This window comes from Delphinus delphis, chromosome 10 (assembly GCF_949987515.2).
Source record: "Delphinus delphis chromosome 10, mDelDel1.2, whole genome shotgun sequence".
Classification (NCBI taxonomy): domain Eukaryota; kingdom Metazoa; phylum Chordata; class Mammalia; order Artiodactyla; family Delphinidae; genus Delphinus; species Delphinus delphis.
This window is the reverse complement of record NC_082692.2, coordinates 14,219,493-14,240,703: the sequence shown is the minus strand read 5'-3', so window position 1 is coordinate 14,240,703 and position 21,211 is coordinate 14,219,493. Positions and strand designations below refer to the sequence as shown.

At 39.6% G+C, this 21,211-nt stretch overlaps 1 protein-coding gene across 22 annotated transcripts in view; it reads right to left on the bottom strand.

Annotated features, from left to right (window-relative positions):
* RNF144B (ring finger protein 144B) overlaps positions 1 to 21,211 on the bottom strand; it is a 610,854-nt gene that overhangs the window by 547,371 nt on the left and 42,272 nt on the right. For all 22 annotated transcript variants that reach the window (XR_009520985.1, XR_009520984.1, XR_009520983.2 and 19 more), the window contains exon 4: positions 10,509 to 10,569. Coding sequence is in view for 9 of the 22 variants with exons in the window: in XM_060023570.1 (XP_059879553.1) it covers positions 10,509 to 10,569 (61 nt within the window). In the remaining 13 variants the exon portion in view is untranslated. The remainder of the gene's footprint in view (positions 1 to 10,508; positions 10,570 to 21,211) is intronic.

Here is a 21,211-nt window from a genome sequence, read left to right as displayed (position 1 = left end):
CCAATATACCTGACACAGTGATGGGATGTTACCTATTGATATAAAGTAGTAATTCCTGGGGTTTTCAAAAGCATAGACAGCCTGCTCTGCAAATAACTGATTTATAATACATACAGTAATAATACCATCTTGAACTGCCTTGCACCAAAATTCCCTTCTGGGACTCTCATCAATAGATGTGCACACTAAAATCATCCAATATCAGTCCTGGTGTTGAAAGTATGTGATGATCTATATTAGACCATAGATCTCCACCCACCTCAATCAGGGCTCTCTACATCTGAAAAGATGTCAACTTGGCAAAACATGGACTTTTACATATAGCACTTTCAAAACTAAACCTCTTTTATGAAGTGTCACTTACGAGGGCAATGATGAAAAATGTTTCTAACATTAAAATGAATAAGTATTCCTTCTAGAATCCTACTTTCTCTCTATACCTAACATTCATTCACTTCCTATCTCATCTTAATCCTTGGGTGAGTGATCCACATTCTCTGATTCCCATTCCTATCCCCTCATATCCTCCTTAAGTCTTTAAAACAAAGTTTTTACTCCCAACACATTAAATAAACTGCTCTCTGAAAGGTACAACTGACATCCCTCTAGTCACATCCAACAAATGTTTCTCAATCCATCTTTTATCTGATACTCTTCTTGTAACTCTATCTAAGGCACTGGCCTCTCTGTTTTCTTCCCACAATCTTCCTTTCCCCTTTATCATTAATACTGCTTCCTTTGCTCCAACGATGGATGGTATCTAAGACTTAGTCCTGGATTTTACTTATTTATAGAGCTCACACCATGACTAAGCCTCAACTCTCATTTTAATTTGGACTATTCCAAATTTCTCCCTCAGGTCTTACTTCTTGTGATGATAAGACTGAAAATTAGACAAATGTCTATTATTCATTGTTCATTCAACAAATGATCAATTTCAGCTACTTACTGGACACCCTGTGTATAGAGGCTTTGCTCCTGAGAAATCTCACAGTATGAGAAGGGAAAGAGATGTTTAAATACAATGTAAAAAGTAATAATAATAAGCTATGTAATAACTGACAAAACATCTCACAAGATAACAAAAATAAAACTATTAACAAATATCTGTGAACAGATCTTAGGGGATGGAAGTAAGAAAGTTTTTAAAATACAGAAACATTCTTATACACAGAACGTTTTTTATGCTTTTTTGTCCAAGTATCCACAATTAAAGTTTCCCTTTTTAATCAGCTCTAAAATCAGAAGGTAAAACTAGTCCCTCCTAATCACAGTACGAAGCAGGTGACACAGGCTGAGATGAAACACAACGAGATTAAGTTAGAAAGAGCTAAAGCATCACATAAACACAGATTAAAAAAAAAAAAAAGAAATCCCTGGAATAGCAATTCTGTAGGCAGCCAGAGTTTACAAGGTGTAAAAGTGAAAGAAGAGTCTCCTTCCAGATATTAGAATAAAGATTCTGCACTTAGAGGAAACACTGAGCAAGGATACTGGCAGTCACCTCCAGAAGTGGGTTCTTGCCAGTTCACAAGAACCCACTGCATCTCTTTCCAACTCCATGTTCAGCGACATCACATTGGCTGCTGGAAATCAGCCACAGTGGAAGTATTTACACCACAGAAATTGGTAAGCACTATAAATCAAAGCCTTCTCCACCCCCCTAAAATCTGTTTACAATACATCATTGAAAGCAAGCCAAACTGAGAGTGAACACATAAATATATAAAACCAACTCCAGCACAGACAAGTATGGAGCACCGTGTGGGAACGTGAAGGACAGAACTCACATGGCACAAAAAGAAGTCAAAACTATAAGAGAAGGGATGGTTCTTTCAAACAGATTTGCTGATCAACTCTTCCCACTTCCTGAACATCCTATATACAGACAGGTATTTATCCCGGAAGTCACATTCACAAATGTGTACATCTTCTTCTAAAGAGTACTTAGTATTTGGTTATATATTCTAGTTTACTATTCATTAACTGCTTCTTGCATATCTGTCTGGGTTCTTCAACTCCAGGGAGAGCTACCCTAGAGGACAGGCTTAGGTTCCACTTAGAAACACAGCACATCACAAGGAGGTGTTTCTGGGTCTCCCTAGCAGGCTTCCAAGCCCCCCTCACTAGGCCAATCAGTACCATCAGATGGGATGCATTCACTATATTCCCCTCCATCCCAGCGGATCAAAAAATTTCCTTTTATAAATGTAGGGGGCTCGGGGAGAAAAGGAAGACCAGATATCTACTAATTTAAACCAATGACTTCTCTCAAACGGGGCCCCCTTCTCCCATCAGCCTCCCTTTTAAATAATTTCAATAAAAAGAAAGTCCTGCTAGTTAGAATCACATAATTAAAGCCTGGAGAAACGTCTATCCATACAGGAGGTACCCACAGTAGCAATACAATATCTTTTGTTTATGGAACGTTTGTTTTGGGGCACAGATTTTTTTTTTTTTACACAGGTACTTGAGCATGTCCTACAACTTTTAAATACTGCTCTGCTTATGTAAAAGATACTTGCCGAAAAAGGTGTGTCATTATTGCCTTCTTGATAAACCATTAAAGGCAGAGTAAATGACTACCCTGGTGGGTAGGAGGGTTGGGGATGGGGTGGGGGCAATCTAGCCAAATTCATTAAAGTCCTCTCAGTTTATATTTCTATGTTAAAGTAAGGAGCAAACTAAGTTAGCAAGGAGTTAGGGAATGAGTATTCAAAGGAGTAGTGACTCAATTTCTCTTACTGGATGTACAGACGGGACCGCAGAGATTTCTCCCTTATAGTCAAACAGCCACACGCTGCAGAAATTCATGATGGACATTTCTGAATGAGAAGAAAAGGTACATTGGTGTTTCTGGGCCTGAAGACACGAAGAATACTTAATGTGTTTTTCTCTCTGCCTTCTCTATTTTTGATTCATGACAGAGATGGCTCAGCTCCAATGCACACTTTCTACTCTTTCAACTGAGTGACTACAGTATTAATTTGGTTAGAATTGGGAAAGATAAGCCTTTGGGACTGTTAACATTTGTAAGAACCAGATGATACTGAGCAAACATCACTTCTGTTTCTGAGGGTTTTTTATAGCTGTGCAATTTTAAAAATCACATTTAAGAGAACCGTGAATACGTAGCCAACCTACACATGGTTTTTGGTCTGACAGATTTCCAACTTTTATCCAAATAATGCAAAAGAAGGGATTTACACATGTAATAAGGCAGTGCAGTCTTACACGGAGCTAAGTAAGCAGAGGGGAGCAACACAGGAAATAATCTGGGGATAGTCGTCAAGGGTCTGGTCGCAGATGATGATGATAAGGCCTAAATGTGGTGAGAAGCCACTGGAGGAGAAGGCCATTTTGATCAGGGGAGTGCTGTGATATGACTTCCACTTTTAGAAGATTATTCTGGCTACTGTAGGAACAATAGGTGGTAGCAGAACGAAGTGGCAGCACAGAGATCTAGTAAGAGGCTATTGCAGTTATCTAACCCAAGATGATACGTCTAATCCAAGATGATATACGTTAGAAGTGGAAGTACTAAAAATGTGGAGCATAGTTTGAAGGTGAAACTGTCAAGATTTCCTGGTAGAGATGCAGTTGGATGTAGTCACCCAGTTGACAGCTACTGACCTAGACACGTACCTGGAACATAGTATTCATTGAGTAAATGAGTGAAGCAACGTAAGAAATAGTATCTGTAGGGCTTCCCTGGTGGCGCAGTGGTTGAGAGTCCGCCTGCCGATGCAGCGGACGCGGGTTCGTGCCCCGGTCCGGGAAGATCCCGCATGCCGCGGAGTGGCTGGGCCCGTGAGCCATGGCCGCTGAGCCTGCGGGTCCGGGGCCTGTGCTCCGCAGCGGGAGAGGCCACAACAGTGAGAGGCCCGCGTACCGCAAAACAAAACAAAACAAAACAAAACAAAACAAAACAAAAGTATCTGTAGATCAATTCCCTATGGTAATAAAAGATAATGAAAGCATCTATGGCAAGGTTCTATATTGTTCAGCCCTGCGTCTAGATATTTTCAGAGAACAGACACAACTCTTCAGAGAGATACTTGTATAGGGCACCTTGGAGTCTCTTGGAGAAGAGCTTCCCACAACAGAACAGGGATCTAGACATACAATTCTGGCCAGGTTACACTGAAAAGGGATCTGAATACAATATGGCACCTGTCCTTCACATTATCCTTCAGCCTGGCTCCCAGAAAAGCAGCTACAAGTAAAAGTCAAAAGAAGCTAAAAGAGTTGTCTTGCTTTTTTTTAATTATTAACAGTCCAATGTGCCATTAAGAGCTCCATTTTGCTTCATATACCTCAGGTAACAGAGTATACCACAAGCGGGGCCTGTGGGACTCGAGGGACATTGTTCCAGCTAATGATTAAGAACTCTCCAGACAATAGGGGCTTCTTAGACAATGGGTGAATTTCCAGGATGTCCGGCCCCCTTCCGAGAAGGAGGGAGATAACAAAATGTAAAAAAGGTGTCTGTCAAAGACCAATCAGGCAGCTGGGGAGAAGGAGGGAAATAACAAAATGTAAAAAAGGTGTCTGTCAAAGACCAATCAGGCAGCTGGGGACAAGTTCCCTCTCTGGTCCGAGCCTAAGCCGGGACCAATCAGCAGGAGAACACAACCAAATCTATAATTTACATACGGGGAAGTGGGAACCTATAAAACTGACATATTCGCGCCCAAAAGGGTTCCTTCTTCGACCTCCTGCGTGAGGACCAAGGAACCCCGGTGCACCGGCCTTCAATAAACCTCTTGCGTTTTGCATCGACTTCCGACTCTTGTTGTTTCCTGGGCGAGTCGAAACTCCTAGGAGACCGCGCAGGTCTAGCAGGCCTAGACGCCAGAGTGGTAGAAACGGTGGAAAAAGCTGAAGAGCCAGCAGACGTTGGCAGCCCCGGCAGCTAACAGGACTTCCCAGAAGCCAAGCCAAAAAGGCACGTATTAATGGATACCAGGTGGTAGCCAAATCGCTATCCCACGAACAAGAGCTGTCTTCTCCTCCACACCAATCATCTGAGAGGAGTGTGAAGGGAAGGAGAGCCCCCGGGGTTGAACGGAGGACTTTCTAAAACACTTTTTATTACTATTACTGTGAATTCAATTCTACCTCCTGGCTTTGGGCTCAGGAAACACAGTTATTATGTAGATAAACAAAATGCACATTATTCAAAACATTTAAGGTTCAGTTTCTTCCTCCTCCCAATTTCTATTCCAAAGATGGAAAAAAAAAAAGAACTGATGCATATTCAAATAATTTCTTCTGTATCAGCAGTGATGAAAACTTTCTGCAGCTTTGAGATGGGGCAAAGCTCAGAAACCTAGAAAAAGAGAACCGTACCCTCAACACTTTAATATGGACATGACTGAAAAGTGATTAATTGTAACATACTTACATCAGAGACAGACGAAGTCACAGACTTGAACCGGAATTTACTTATGAAAATTAGAATTGATTACTGAAGTAAAGCCCCACTATTTGATCTTCAGATTCTGCTTCTTCATGTAAATTACATAAGGCAGGAAACGCTATTTAAAACTATTTTCTACTTCTATACTCTGACAATTATTAGGACATAGACACATTCCAAGAAAATAAAACTGTCATGAAACCTACAGACCACGTCTGACCCCAATAACTGTTTTCAGCTTTCAAAAACTAAACTCCAGACCCTTGGTTTTCCCACCTGGAACTAGATATGTGAAGCTTACTTTTTATTCGGCTAGATATTTTCTCAGCTAACACAAGTTGTTTTTCTGCCATCTTCTACCATTGTGAGGCTGTACCAAAAAAGACATCGGAGGCACGTCTATTATTGTGGGAAATGCCATGCACTCAAGCTAATTTAATTATCAGCTGAGCTAAATCAAACTGTTTTAACTTTTACAACCCACTGCATTTTTAATTATGCCAAAATTAATTTGCTTTCTACTATCTCAAAGAACAAAGGTCTTCTGCAGATAGTTAAAATGCAATTAAACCAAACTGATTGGAATTAACATCTGCTACAGTAAATACCCAAACAGAGGTGGCCATCAGCAGAGGAGTTGCTCTCAAGATAGTTGATGAGAACCACAGCATTTCAAACTTGGAAACAACTTTTGAGGTTATCTAGTCTAACACTGTTATGTTGAGACCAACAGAAGTTAGGAGTCTGCATAACACATGGTTAGTGAGTATGTGACGGGATCAGGCCTTTTTACTCCTAGAATACCATTATTTATGTAAAAACACAATCATGTTATTAAATAGATTTCAATCCCCCCATCACCATGGAAATCGTTTCTCTTTGAAGCAGCAACTCTGAATGCTCCCTCTCAGCAAGTCACAATCTCCTTGGAGGTGTTCAGAGAAGGCGGATTGATGCTTTGAGTAAGAATACACTGTATGAAGGAAACTGATATGATAGGTGGGGTAAGGAATTTGCCTTGATTATCAAATTTCTATACAACTCTCTAGAATCTACGACAATAAGGAAGGAAACACACTGAAAAAGATCTGAATTAAGATGAAAAGAAAACAGAGTGATATTATTGTGCACTCACTCCAAGACATGATCTGGGTTCTGAAAGATTCTTTCTTAGTTTAGTTTAGAAAACTGGGGACAAGATTTGGGGGTGGTAGTGATGAATAACAAGAAGAGTAACAATAATGGCATAATAATTCATTGAATGCACTCTGTGACATACACAATATTAACTCATTTATTCTCTACAGCAGCTCTGGGACCATCATTCCATTACTATCCCCATTTTATAGATGAGGAAATGGACTTGCAGAGAGGAAGAGGAAAACACTTATGAACACTGTGCCTCTTATTCAGGTCCCTTTAGAAACCTCACCCAACTTGCTAATAAATGTCTTTTCTTGCAGACACTTCAGTTTTTCAGAGGAGAGCTGTAACATCTAGACGGTGCTGTGTTAGGTTTAAAACTGATCAACAAAATGAATGGGATGGTAAAGTTGAAGAAGTGTGAAGCCAAGGAGAAAGTGTTACCACCTGAAAGCACAGAATAGCTTGGGAAGGAAACCCTAGACTTAGTCATACATTTACCACAAAACACCAGAAAATCAGGCTTAAAAAGAAAACACACACACACAGATGATAAGAATGAGCTTGTGATCAGAAACTATGAAAAGGAAGGTGACTAATGAGAGATGGGCGGTGTTAAAAAATAAAACTGAACTCATGATAAAGTCATTTAGTATCACCCAGTCTTAAAAAGTAAAAACACTAAAAGAAACCAAATAGCTACACAGGAGCTCTGGTGAGATAAGACCTTAATAATTAGATAGAAATGATGGAGTGGGAGCATCTCACCAAGGGCAAATGCAAGAGCAAGATGAAATTTGAAGAGCCGTCTCATAAATGTTAAGGCTCAAAATGAAAGGAGGCTTTTGTAGGGACTTCCCTGGTGGCGCAGTGGTTAAGAATCTGCCTGCCAATGCAGGGGACATGGGTTCGATCCCTGGTCCAGGAAGATCCCACATGCCACAGAGCAACTAAGCCCGTGCACCACAACTACTGAGCCTGCGCTCTAGAGCCCATGAACCACAACTACTGAGCCCATGAACCACAACTACTGAGCCCATGTGCCACAACTACTGAGCCCACGCACCTAGAGCTCGTGCTCCACAACAAGAGAAGCCACTGCAGTGAGAAGCCCACGCACCAGAACCAAGAGTAGCCCCCCTTGCCCACACACAGCAGCGAAGACCCAACGCAGCCAAAAATTAATTATTTTTTTTTAAAAAAAGAAAGGAGGCTTTTTGTGAAAAATGCTGAGAACAAAAGAGCTTTCAAAGAAAAATGGAACCATAGCTTGAAGCCACATCTGGAATTGCACCTGGCACACACAGATACTCAGTACATAAATAAGTATATATTGAATACATGAATGAATACAGTAGGATTAACGGATGATAACAGGGAAATAAAGCCCTATTGTATTCACTTTTTTTATGAAGGAGAACAATAATGGCATTTAAACCATTTGTAAGAGTCTCTAGCCACTTGGTAACTATACAAATATCCAAGAACAGACACATTCACTCACCAAGGAACTGAAGCAACTTGCAGTTACAGTAAGTAAAAAGGATCACGAAAATTAGAAAAAAACTCTTAAGGACTAGAGATGCATAATCTTAACCCAACTTTCCAAAAAACTAATTTGAAAAAGTAGGTTCTGGAAACAAGAGACAAACAAAATTCTAGCCTTAATAATCAGACATGTGCTTTGAGAACCAGAAGAGAGTAAAGCAATAATCGCTAACACATGCCAAACTCAGTATTCCCTTTTCTTTGTTAATACTGGAAGACAGACACAGAAAACCCACAAACACAGCAGTAGCCAACGGAAAAATCACAGATGGATGAAAAGTGGATTCACAGAATACACAGCATCAATGCCAAGTTGACACTTCTCTGCTTTGTGTAAACAGAGTGGTGATTTGGGACCATTTCTGTTCAAAAGATTTTCCCCACAAAGATGCAGATGAAAACAAAGACACAGAAGACAAGCTAATCATATATGTAACATAATGTAGAAGAAAACTAAAACACTGGATGACAAACTAAAAACTAAAAAAGAACTTGGTAGGCAATAAGAATTGGACAAAACTAATGATAATTTTTCTTACTAAGATACAGAGCTGCCACTAATCTGATTCTACATTTTTTTCAGAGTAAAAACAATCTCTCCAATTCTATCTGAGTCCAGCCAATGAGTTTTAGTTTCCACCAGTTAGTCATTTAACCCATTCATAATAGTAGCATTTAATACATCTCAAGATCCCCTCTTAAAGTGTTCCACATAAAATATGTTCATGACATAGACCTAAAGTCACCTAGCTGGCAAGTGTTGAGTTAGAGGTGAATACGAAGTCTATTATGTAAAACAGAGGTATACAATTTAGATAAAGATTATTCCTATCAAGTAAACTGCATTTACTTAATTCTTACTTGAATTAAGAATTATTCTTACTTGGAATGTTATTAAACTTATTCTTACTTGGAATGTCTATTTTCTAATAATAATTATTTATAATGGATGCTGAGGAAGAATTACATGAGTACAAATTGCCTTCCAAAATCACCTACCAGCCACATCCATCCATGGGGTTAATGCCTAGGTTCCAGCAGTAATTTATTTTTTTAATGGAGGATATTGGGATAAAGTGGGAAAATGGCAGGGCAGATGTCTGATACCATTCATCAGCATCTGATGTTATAATGCTCAACCTAATCAGCCCACGTGGATGGATTAGGGAGGGTCAATATAAACTACCCCATCATTAAGTCCTCTAGTTAGCTCAGAATCTACATAGGACAGTGTAGATGGCATATCAGGCTATGTCTTCATCCATTAAACCTAAAATTCATTTGACTCTTCTGGTTCTGATTCTATGTTCCACAACATCCTTTTTGCATCTTCCTATAGGGCAAAAATGTAATTCAAGTAATGCAGTCCAAGAATTTTTAAATAAACTCCATATATCAGTCTTATAAATTTAGTTAAATGATATACCCATGAGAGATGAATCTGCTTTTGGCTTGCTGAAAAAAAATAAGCCTGTGAGACTGAACCAAACTTTGGTCAAAGGTAGTGAATGCCATCCTGCGATTCTCCTGCGAATATTCCTATTCTTACCCCCTTTATGCTGCACATGCTCTTTTTTATTTTTTCATGTAAGAATTATCTGTCAGGGTAATTGCAAAAATTAAATGAGATAAATTGTTTACCAAATTTACTGGCACATTAAAAAAAAATGTTCATTTCTTCCCCTACCCTCTTACCTCTAGACTTTATTAATCCAGATTAAAAAGGTAGCAATCAGAAAACTGTACATTCATGCTAGATTAGAGTTGATTTTATATACTCAACGAGGCCTATGAGTTCCAGAGGAAACAATTTTCTTCTACTTCTCAGATATGGAAAAGTACACCAAAAAATAATTCCTACAGATAAAAAGGCAGTACAAATAGAAAAGCTATATAAATTACCCCAAGTCTAAAGTCAGAAAGAAAATTAGTCCAATACATTGGAAATAGCATTAGAATGATTACTCAGCCATCACTCTGACTGAACAAGAACAAACGGTGACTATTACAATGAGCAGTGAAAATGTTTGGATGGATGAATGTTTTGAAGTGATCTTCACGAGCAGGGAAGTTGGTAAAACCCATTTTGAGGGTCACTTTCTTTGTCGTACTGTTATTGTGAAACTACCCAACTTTTGCAGAACTTCTCTCACGTGAGCCCAATTAAAAATACAAAACAACCAACATAAGGAAAGTTCTGTTTCCTGCCAGTCTGCATTTTTTTTTCCTGGCTGTGGCTGAGAAAGTTGAAATTTTATGTTGCAATTACCGTTTGTCTTTTTCTGAGTACCCTGGTGGCTTTTCTGACAGCTCACAGCTGCCTTAATCTTCCACACAGGTTAGGGTTAAGATGGTCACATTCACCATCAGGATAAAAAGAAGAGTGTTTACATACCTCGTTCAGATTTTAACCGCTGATAAAGCTGAAACTGATCCACAGATACCAAACAGGCAATCTGAAAGCAGAGACATTTAAAAGGTGAGATTTCAGTCATCACAGAGCCCTGAGTTACCAGTCTTTTTATGATCCCTTTTTCTTGTTTGGCTTACTGTATCCTCTCTATACCAGCTGTCCACAAACTTCTTTTTCCTTATACTGTTCATGCAGTAACAGAAGCAGCAATTCCCAAATCATCCCCGGTCCTCTGCCATGGCTAGGATTCGCTGCTCAAGGCATCAGTTACAGAACTCAGGGATCACCTCCTGTTCTTTTATCAGCATCTAACAAGACCAGACAACCAAATTTTTGGACTTCCCAAATTATCTGGGCACGTATACAAATGATGCTCCTCTTCTCTTTTAAGACATTTTTATTTTTATTATTTATTTATTTTTTTGCAGTACGCGGGCCTCTCACTGTTGTGGCCTCTCCCGTTGCAGAGCACAGGCTCCAGACACACAGGCTCAGCGGCCATGGCTCATGGGCCCAGCCGCTCCGCAGCATGTGGGATCTTCCCGGACCGGGGCATGAACCTGTGTCCCCTGCATCGGCAGGCGGACTCTCAACCACTGCGCCACCAGGGAAGCCCTTAAGACATTTTTAAAAGATTATAGTTCTACTGGGCATCATTCTTTAAACAAAGCCTGAAGATTCAAGTGTAGGGAGTAGCTGCGGTGACTAACAACGAAAAAAGATTATAGTTCTAATCTAAGAACTAAGACTAAGCTAAGAAAAAGCTAAGACTAAGATCAGGTAGATACTGTCTCAGGAAAAATGAGAACTTCATTAATCACCTAGGAAAGAGTACTTTCTAAGCAACAGAAAAATCATTTCTTCTGACGAAAATCACCTCACGGGGCCTTCGGTGATCACTCATTGCCATCCATGCCCTGGTAGAAAAGAAATGCCTGAGATATTTCTTGTGGCTAGACTCCCACTTCCATTTCAGATGCCACTAGGAAAAAACAGTGATTCACATCTAACTAAATGACATTTCAGATTAATCATTTTTAAATTGCATTTCAAAGGCAGATGCAGGAAAAGCTAACTGCTCTTAAACTGGCATTCTAAAAATAATAATTCCACTGACGTCAACATATAAATATATTGACATTGCTTAAAAGATTTATAACTGAGAAAATCAAAGGACTTTAGATTAGGTTTTCAGACATTCGGCAAGTTGATAAAGGACACAGTCTTAGCTTTGGCAATTCCAGCTGTAAAACATGACATATTTTTGGTATAAAATATATCTAGATGAAAGTTCTTGCAACTAATGGAAGGAAGTCTGCTTTGAGAAAACCCTTAAAAATGAGGCATCTAAAATGTTATTTAACAAATATATTTTAAAAGGGAATGAAAACCTAATTCTCCCCCTCACAAAAAAATTCAACCTGTTTATTTTGCAAATGAATTAAACTAAGTTAGCTAAAATGTATGAAGAACCACAAAATGGGCAAGTTCAGTCTTCTATGGGCCAAGTAAAATCTCCTAAAATGCAAATTTAGTTATGACATTTTTTCCGGTTGGGGGGAAAATGTTGCATTTTCATCTGGCACCTTAAATAAAAGCTCCTTAGCAATCCCTGGGAAAAAAAATCACGGTTAATTTTACATGATGTGTATTTTACCATAATTTTTTTAAAAGTATGGTTAGGCTTTTCTCATACTGAAAGCCAGTTTTGTTTCATCTGTTATAATACTATGTGGACATCTTTCCTGAAAGACAAAGGTGTCTCAAATAAAATGCAGAGTTGGAGACAGAAGGTACAGGCTCGTGAAGAGATCGGAGGCATTAAGAATCAGAGTATAATTCTTGACTTAGTCACTGATTCACTGCAGGTGGAGGACAAATACTCTAATACGACATTAACTTTTGGGCCAATGGTACTTGGGGAATGATGTCATCTGGGCCTGAGAGACCTCAGTGATATTCTAGAAATCTATTTTTAACAACACGCCCCCTCCCCCCAAAAGAAGCTACTTGAGGTCTTTCATTCTATGGGACAGTCTTGTACTCTAACTGCCACCACCTAAAATAGTTTCTGGACTGATGAAGACCTTCTTCAAACCCCTGAAAGGCAACCCCTAAAAATTATGATTTTTTTCAATGACAAGCAATTTATATAACAGCTAAGTCCAACGGAGTTGATGGAAGACAAAGCAAACAGGAGATATTTTAGACACAGATGAAATTCTAATGAGAAAAAGGACAGAAATTAATGCAGTAAAAAGTCAACAATGATAGTGATGGAAGTTAATTTTAAATTAGAAAGATAAATTTCATCCGAGGACACATTACTGCCAACAGGGAAGTCAGAGGTCTCTAACTTTTTGTCTCTTACTCTACCTTGTATCTCCTATTTATTATTTTATAGCTCAAAGGTTTGTATGGAATTAGGTCTTAATATGGTATATCAATTTTTCTATTGAAATGTGTGATCAAAAAAGCTAGTTCCATCACTTCTCACTCACACAAAAAGTTAGTTTCATCACACTCACGGTTTGATCCTTTTGGAATAAAGTTAACACAAAACACACCAGTCTATTCTCCAGCCCCTATCTCCTGGACTTCTTTTCCATATACTCATTGAGAGTCTATTACAGGCAAAGCATTGGCTGGAAGCTTGGGATACAAAAGAGGAAGGAGATACCAAAGCTGCCTTCAAGAAACTTAAGTTACTCAGGAGGCAATATGTACACATAAGTTTAGAAAAAGATCTATTCCTTGATCTTATCATTTTTTAGATGTCATAGATTAGAGGGAATTTTCTGAAATATTTTTATATACTTTGACTTTAGATGAGAGAAAGCTGAACCCAGTTTAAAAAAAAAAAAAGCTGATCCGGAGTATTAAATTCCTGGTTCTGTTACTATTTGGAGCTAAGTCACTATTGCTCGAGGTCTTTACAATTATAAAATTGAAATAAATGTGTTAGGATGATTACCGAAGGTTCAATCAGGCCACAGGTTAAGGGGCTGCTGCTTAGAAAAAAGAAACAAATCAAAAGGACACTAAGATTGATTGCAAAACTGAAAATCCTAGAGAATAATAAAAGAGATTATATATAATGAGGTGTCTTATGTATTCAATTATCCTCTTCCTGCCAACAAACAAATTCCAAATCATTCAAAACCACACCAAGACACCTTTTTATTTTGAAATAATTTTAGACTTACAAAGAGTTGCAAAAAATTGTATAAAGTTCCTAAACGCCATTCCCCCAACTTCTAATGGGAACACCTTACATAACCATAGTTAATTATTAAAATAATAAAATTTACACTGATACAAAATAATTAATCTGTAGTCCATATTCAAACTTCACAAATTGTCCCACTAATGTCTTTTTTTTTTTCAGTCCAAGATCCAATTCAGGATACCACCTTGCATTTAGTTGCCACGTCTCCTTAGCCTTCTCCAGTCTATGGAAGTTCCTCAGCCTGTTTTTGGCTCTTATGACCTTGACATGTTTGAAGAGTCCAGGCCACTTATTTGTACAATGTTCTCCTATGTGGGTTTGTCTGATGCCTTCTCATGATCAGGCTGAGGCTGTGCATTTTTAGCAAGAATATCACAGAAGTGATGTTGCGTCATCAGGAGATACATGACGACAATCTGTCTCATTACTGTCGATGTTAACTTTTTAACTTGATTAAGGTGATATCTGCCAGATTTCTCTACCCTTTGTAACCAGCAAGTATCCTGTAGTGAGATATTTTGAGATTCTGCAAATACACTGTTTTTCATCATACGTTTTCCCACTAATTTTTGTATCTATCAATAATTCTTGCCTATAATAATTATCACTGTGTTACTTGCTTAATAATGATTTTCTATTTCCATCATTCATTTCCGCATTTATTAATTAGAATTCTATTATAAGTGAGAGTTGTCCCTTATCCCTCATGTATTTGTTTATTCCTTTATTTATTTAGGTCGATATAGACTAACAAGGCTTATTTTATTCAGTGAGTTCTAATCCATTACTAACCAGACTCATATTTCTTAGAAACAGAAATTTCTAAGTATTTTCTCATCTATTGAGAGAACTCCCCCCTCAAATCAACTACTAAAAAATCCTGAACTTGATTTAAAGTGATTTTTCGTTATTTGTCTTTTGAAATTGGTACTAACCTACCTGTTAAACAAAAATTTTCCTCCCCTCCTATCCAAAGACCACATTTTCTCCTCATCACTATTGAAACTTTCCAAAAAGAAAAAAAATTTTCATTCCAAGAGAAGGCAAATTCAGTTTCATTTTAATAGAACAAAAACAATAATATCAGAATAATAACAACAAAAGGCTACTAATTACCTGCAATCACTGTCTTTTTTGTTGTTGTTGTTAAAAATGAACCTGGGGGTATTTATTCAATACCCAGTTCCTACTCTGATGAAAGTCTTCACTTTTTCACCCCCCTCCACCTACAGCAGAGCATAGGCAGGGAATTCAGAATATACGTATATGTGGGGTGCTAGAACTATTATATATAACAGTTAATTGGATATAGCTAAAATCCACAAATGAGAAGAAACAAAAAGTCACACCCTTGTGGACCATTACTAACTATGACCATAATATTTGAGCAGACATCGCCACCTACATTGACACTAACCCTACAAAAACCAAAGGAAAAGAAAGAGCAGACAGGGAAGCCTGCTTGCCAGAGAAGCATTAATGCTAAGAGTACAGTGTGTTCTCATTATATTGATAAATACAATATATGCTTTTAGTTAGAAAAATAAAATGGTTAAAACACAAAAGCTAGGGATTGGCTTTCATGTATGTACTACCCATCAAGGTCTGGAAAGCCAGGACAGAAGAAGGAAAAAATAGGCTGGACTTTACTTAGGTTTGACCCTTTAAATCATACTTCTGCTATGGCTGCTCTTAAAAATGAAAGGAACAGGGCTTCCCTGGTGGCGCAGTGGTTGAGAGTCCGCCTGCCAATGCAGAGGACGCGGGTTCGTGCCCCGGTCCGGGAAGGTCCCACATGCCGCAGAGCGGCTGGGCCCGTGAGCCATGGCCGCTGAGCCTGTGCGTCCGGAGCCTGTGCTCCACAACGGGAGAGGCCACAACAGTGGGAGGCCCGCGTACCGCAAAAAAAAAAAAAAAAAAAAAAGTGAAAGGAACAGGCTGAACATAGAATACAAAAGATCAGTAGATATGGAGATGAAACTGACCACAGAAATTGATCATTACAGCATGTCAAGGTTTTGGCAATTTTTGAAGGGCTGTGACTTGCAAAAATACTGGTAAGAGAAATAGTACTGGCCGTATGGATAAGTGCCCTATCACGCTAACACAGAAACTAAGAATGTTTCCTATCACAACCCAGAAAATAAAAACTGGCCCATCCACCCATTCATATGACTGCAATAAACGAAGCTCGCACTAGCTATCAAATCCTAGCTGAAAAAACAAGAGGGCATCATTGTCTGAGAGCCGGAAGGTATGGCCCATTGGGGAAGCAAAAGATGGAGGAGACCTGGAATTCCAGGGCCAGGAATCTTTCAGAAAGGGCTGCCTTCACTCTTCTTTTTCCACCTGTTCTGCAGAGGCCTCAGTACATCTTCCCACATCATCCCACATCATCCCCCGCCTCTCTCCCTCAGCCCATCAATGAGTAAAAGGGATATGCCCACGTGCACATCCACGTGACACATTCACCCCACTGCTGCTGAGTCTTCTTATATTTGCCTTTACTTAAAGGAGAAGCTTAGAAACATTACTCTCCATTTACATGCAGTTTTTAAAAAAATTATATAGCTATACCTTTTTTTAAAAAAAATCATTTATTTATTTATTTTTGGCTGCATTGGGTCCTCGCTGCTGCGTGCGGGCCCTCAAACAACGTTTTAAATATGTTCTAAGACAAAATTCAGCTTGGAATCTCAAAAACATCTACTAACTCCAGCATGGCAGATTCCTTTATCCTGTGCCACCCCAAAGTTTTATTCTTCTCCAGCCAACAGGGAACACAGTCAAAGGTTGTTTATAGACATGCTCAGTCCCTTCCCATTCAGGTCCTTAAACTACAGGAACATCGATATGGACACTTGCCTGGGCATCCTCATTTTTCCTCTGCCCCAGCTTCATACTCAGATAATGGGGGGAAAAATGAGTTAAATGAAAAGACGGCAAGTGGAGACAGGGCTAAAGGGTGATTTGGGGGGAACAACTGGATCTCCTATAATTCCAGCAGCCTTTACATAAGCCACCCTAAACAAACACATGATACGAGTAAAAACTGTGTTTATTTTGCAAATATAACTTCAAATTTCTTGGCACTCCACTCCTCCATCCCCCCATCCCAGTCCTTCCACAGTGCCCCACCCTAAATCCCTTCCTATAGCAATCTGGAGCTCCGGTTCTTGACAAGAACAGCTGCACCCATTCATCCTCTGGGTATGTGCTGTGGCACCAGCAGTAAAGGCAGGTCATGTCAGTGCCCCAGGACTTGGAAGGAGTATTGGTGGGTGAGAAGCTGTTCCCTGTCATCCACTGCCAGCTGGCAAGGGGTAGAAGTTCAACTTCTCAGGCCGTGTAATGGTAGGTATGTGCTCCACTTTAATTTTTTTTTTTTAATATGTATTTTTTTAAATTTATTTTTGTCTGCGTTGGGTCTTTGTTGCTTCATGCGGGTTTTCTCTAGTTGCAGCGAGTGGGAGCTACTCTTCGTTGCAGCGCATGGGCTCTAGGGTGCGCGGGCTTCAGTAGTTGTGGTGCATGGGCTCAGTAGTTGTAGCTCTCGGGCTCTAGAGCGCAGGCTCAGTAGTTGTGGCGCACAGGCTTAGTTGCTCCGCGGCATGTGGGATCTTGCCGGACCAGGGATTGAACCTGTGTCGCCTGCACTGGCAGGCGGATTCTTAACCACTGCACCACCAGGGAAGTCCCTCGCCACTCAAATTTGACATGGCCCAGACAAATGGGTCAGGTTCTCCCTGTGGTGGTATGTTACTTCCCTAACACAGTAAGGAAACTGCTTAAATGAGTCATCACCTTTTTAACAGGGCTACTAACTTCAAGCAAAGGCCTTGCCTGAAGAAATGCTATCAGGACCAACCATCTGTGTCCTGCCTTTCATAATTCCATGTTGGACAAGATTCCTGGATCAAGTGCATTCGAAACGCTGCTGAGCAACAGCTGAAAGTACCAGATGACGCAAGTAAGGTTTTCCTTTTCCCCCGGGGTCCCAGTAATTGCGCCTCTAGGGCACAAGTCCTCCAGTCACTGACTCCCGCCAGCTTCCATGACATTGAAGGGAAGCTGCCCTTTCTGCTGTTTCTTACATAAATAGTATTTGGGTTGGGCATTGAATGCTTTGCTGATGAAGCTACTCCTGATAAATAGAAGTGAAGGGGCAGAGCCACAACTGAGCCAATTTGGGAGCATTACAGCTTGCAGGAGACACACATATGAAGCACAGTCAACTGTGTGAGCTAGACCTACATAGGAAAGCATTCAGAGGTGTCCTCTGAAGATGAAAAATTTTAGACTTACATGCATTTTGTAAGACAATGAACGGTGAAGAACCATATATCGTACTATAAATAGCTGCAGCACAAAGGGAACCTCAGCCTTAACCAGAATTATGCTTTTTTTTTTCAGAATTATTCTTAACAAGCAAAGTATATTTATGTGTTACCTATAAAAATAAATACTTTTTTAAATGACGGAAGAAGCAGTCATAGAGACAGAATCCAGTCGAGCACAATGTCGATAAGCCCCATTGTGATATACTCAATAATATCTAGATTAAGAGCTATGTGATAGAATAATAATAACTGTATATGAGAAAAGCTTGATGTCAAGTCAGAAAGGGAGATGGTACAGCCCAAGCTCCTGTGTGTCAGGTATTTGCTTTGAAAGGAATAGTCCCATATAAACTGTCGAACCCACCAATAGCTCCATTATAACCTACTCATTTCTCAGTTCAAAAATGAGAGACGATCACCACCACCACCACATTTTTTTACTCTGAAAAAAAAAATAGTGGCAAGTTAATTAAGAACATTTGATTACTATAATTCACACCCATCTTCAGTCAGGCTCTTAGCCAGACCTATGAGTACAGAAATGGTCCTTTAATGTCCTGGAGTGTCTCTTACTTACCTAATGGGAAACAGACTTTGGAGAATGTAAGAATGTACCATAGTTTAGTTTGGAGTATGTTTTCGTTCTGTGTTTCAAATATCCTTTTGTCATTTTTAAGAGCCATTATGGGTTTATTTGCTTTTAATGCAGCCTAAAAGTAAAATTGTTTTTCGAGTAAAGCTGGGTAAATGGAATCAGCCCTAGGGAAGTGTGAATGAGCACGTGAACAGAGGGAAAAGTAAGGATTAAGAAGGAGAAGAGAACTACAGGGGAAGATGACCAGGGAATGTCTATACTAAGAACACCAGAAAAGTTAGACTGTTCTAGAGATCTCTCAGACAAACCATGGCCTGTCTTCATTCATCTGTACAACATTAGCCCTAACATTTGATATCCAAAATGTCAATGGCGAATGGTTACCATTCATTCAAAGTCTAGAACGCCACTGTGTAATGAGCTTTCTGCAGATGGAAATGTTCTGTTCTGTGCTGTCTAACCTGGTAGCCACGAGCCACATGTAGCTACTGAGTACTTAAAATGTGATCAGTGCAAACAAAGGAATGAATCTCTAACTTTAATTTTAGTTAGATGTAAATAGACACCTGTAGGCTTATCTAGAAGAGAGACTGGGATTACTTTCAAAGGCTTATTTAGAAACGTCACTTCATTTATGTTTAATCGATTTTGCATACATGAATTAAATAAGATTCCATGGCAGACACGGCTCTTGCTGCCTGTTCCGTCTCACACTTTTTCCTCTTATAATTATCTGGCTCTTTATCAGTATAATGTCTCCCTGCTAGATCAGAAGCTCCAAGAGGACAGCACTGGGACTGTCTTATTCACCTCGCTGTCCTGGCCCAGATCAGGGCCTGGCACATTGTACAGTCAGTAAAAAAAAAGAAGCATATTCCCTGGAAGGCTTATGTATAGGAAGATGCCCCTGCAAATCTGGGTCTCATTTTAAAAACCACTTCCAAGTTGCACAGATCAATAGTATTCTTGGTAGATAACCTAATTTTTCCCCATTTTAATTTCCTCTACCCATTACTCACACAAAAGTAAACATTTCTCACCACAGGATGTACATATTCAATACTGCCTTTTTATTTTTTTTAATTTTTATTTATTTATTTTTTTTTTTTTGCGGTACGCGGGCCTCTCCCTGTTGTGGCCTCCCGCTATTGTGGCCTCTCGCGTTGCGGAGCACAGGCTCCGGACGCACAGGCCCAGCGGCCATGGCCCACGGGCCCACGGGCCCAACCGCTCTGCGGCATGTGGAATCTTCCCAGACCGGGGCACAAACCCGTGTCCCCTGCATCGGCAGGTGGACTCTCAATCACTGCGCCACCAGGGAAGCCCCTGCCTTTTTATTTTAAAAATTCAATTTATTTCATGATTTTCCTAAAATGAACAACTTCTAAACCATTATGTATTCCTTTTATTCTTCCCCCCAAAACACTTCAAGCTCAATTGTACCACTTACCCGATATTTCATAAGCTAAACACAGGGCGCTCAGATGCAGATTGGTTAAATATGGTCTATAACATCTTTCTGACTGCTTTGCGTACAAAGCAAAGGATATATATGTAAAGCATATATATTTGTATACAAAGCATATGTGTGTGTATGTATCGTGTTTACATACACATATTCATACACACACAGGCACGTATCCACATACATACATATCCACACACCTATATATCTATACACATATATGCACTCTATTGGGCTTTCAATTATCAAGTCCTTTATCGTGCATTCTATTTATCTACCTAGTTCTACGCTTAAAGCCATGTAATTTGTCAGAAAGTATTGGATTGGAATTCTAGCTCTTCTGCTTTTTAGATATGCACTCTTGGGCAAATTACTTAGACACTCTGGGCTTCAGTTTTATAAGTTTGTTGAAAGGATTAGATGGTATACTGGCTAAGAAAGCAACTCATGAACACAGACAAGATTTAAAGTGAGCAGGGCTGGAAGGTTGAAAGCAGATTTAAGGGCAAGCTACTAATCAGGGATTGAAAAAACAAAGGAAAGAGATACATCACAGTCTTAATACAGTGGGAGAAGAACTCACTCAAAAAAGACATTTCTATGCCTGATAAATATTGAATGAAAGGCCTTTCTCTGCTCTTTGGAAATGGTTCAACTCAGGCTACCTTTGCAGAATCACAATAATTTATATTATCTATAACCGTGGCTAATCTGTCACCTGTTTATCTGACTATTCAGATAAGGCCACTGACTATTCAGCCTCCAAACCTCACATTTGGTAAATTTCTAGCAACTTAGCCTATTCTAGAGCTTCTTCAACAATCAGAGGGCATTTAGAAATAGAACCAAAGTAAGTAACAACTTTAACAGTTTCTATAAAGAATCCAAGGTATGTAGCAATAAAGTACTCCTTTAAAAAGTTAACCTCTGGGGACTTCCCTGGTAGCACAGTGATTAAGGATCTGCCTGCCAATGCAGGGGACACGGGTTTGAGCCCTGGTCCGGGAAGCTCCCACATGCTGTGGAGCAGCTAAGCCCGTGCACCACAACTACTGA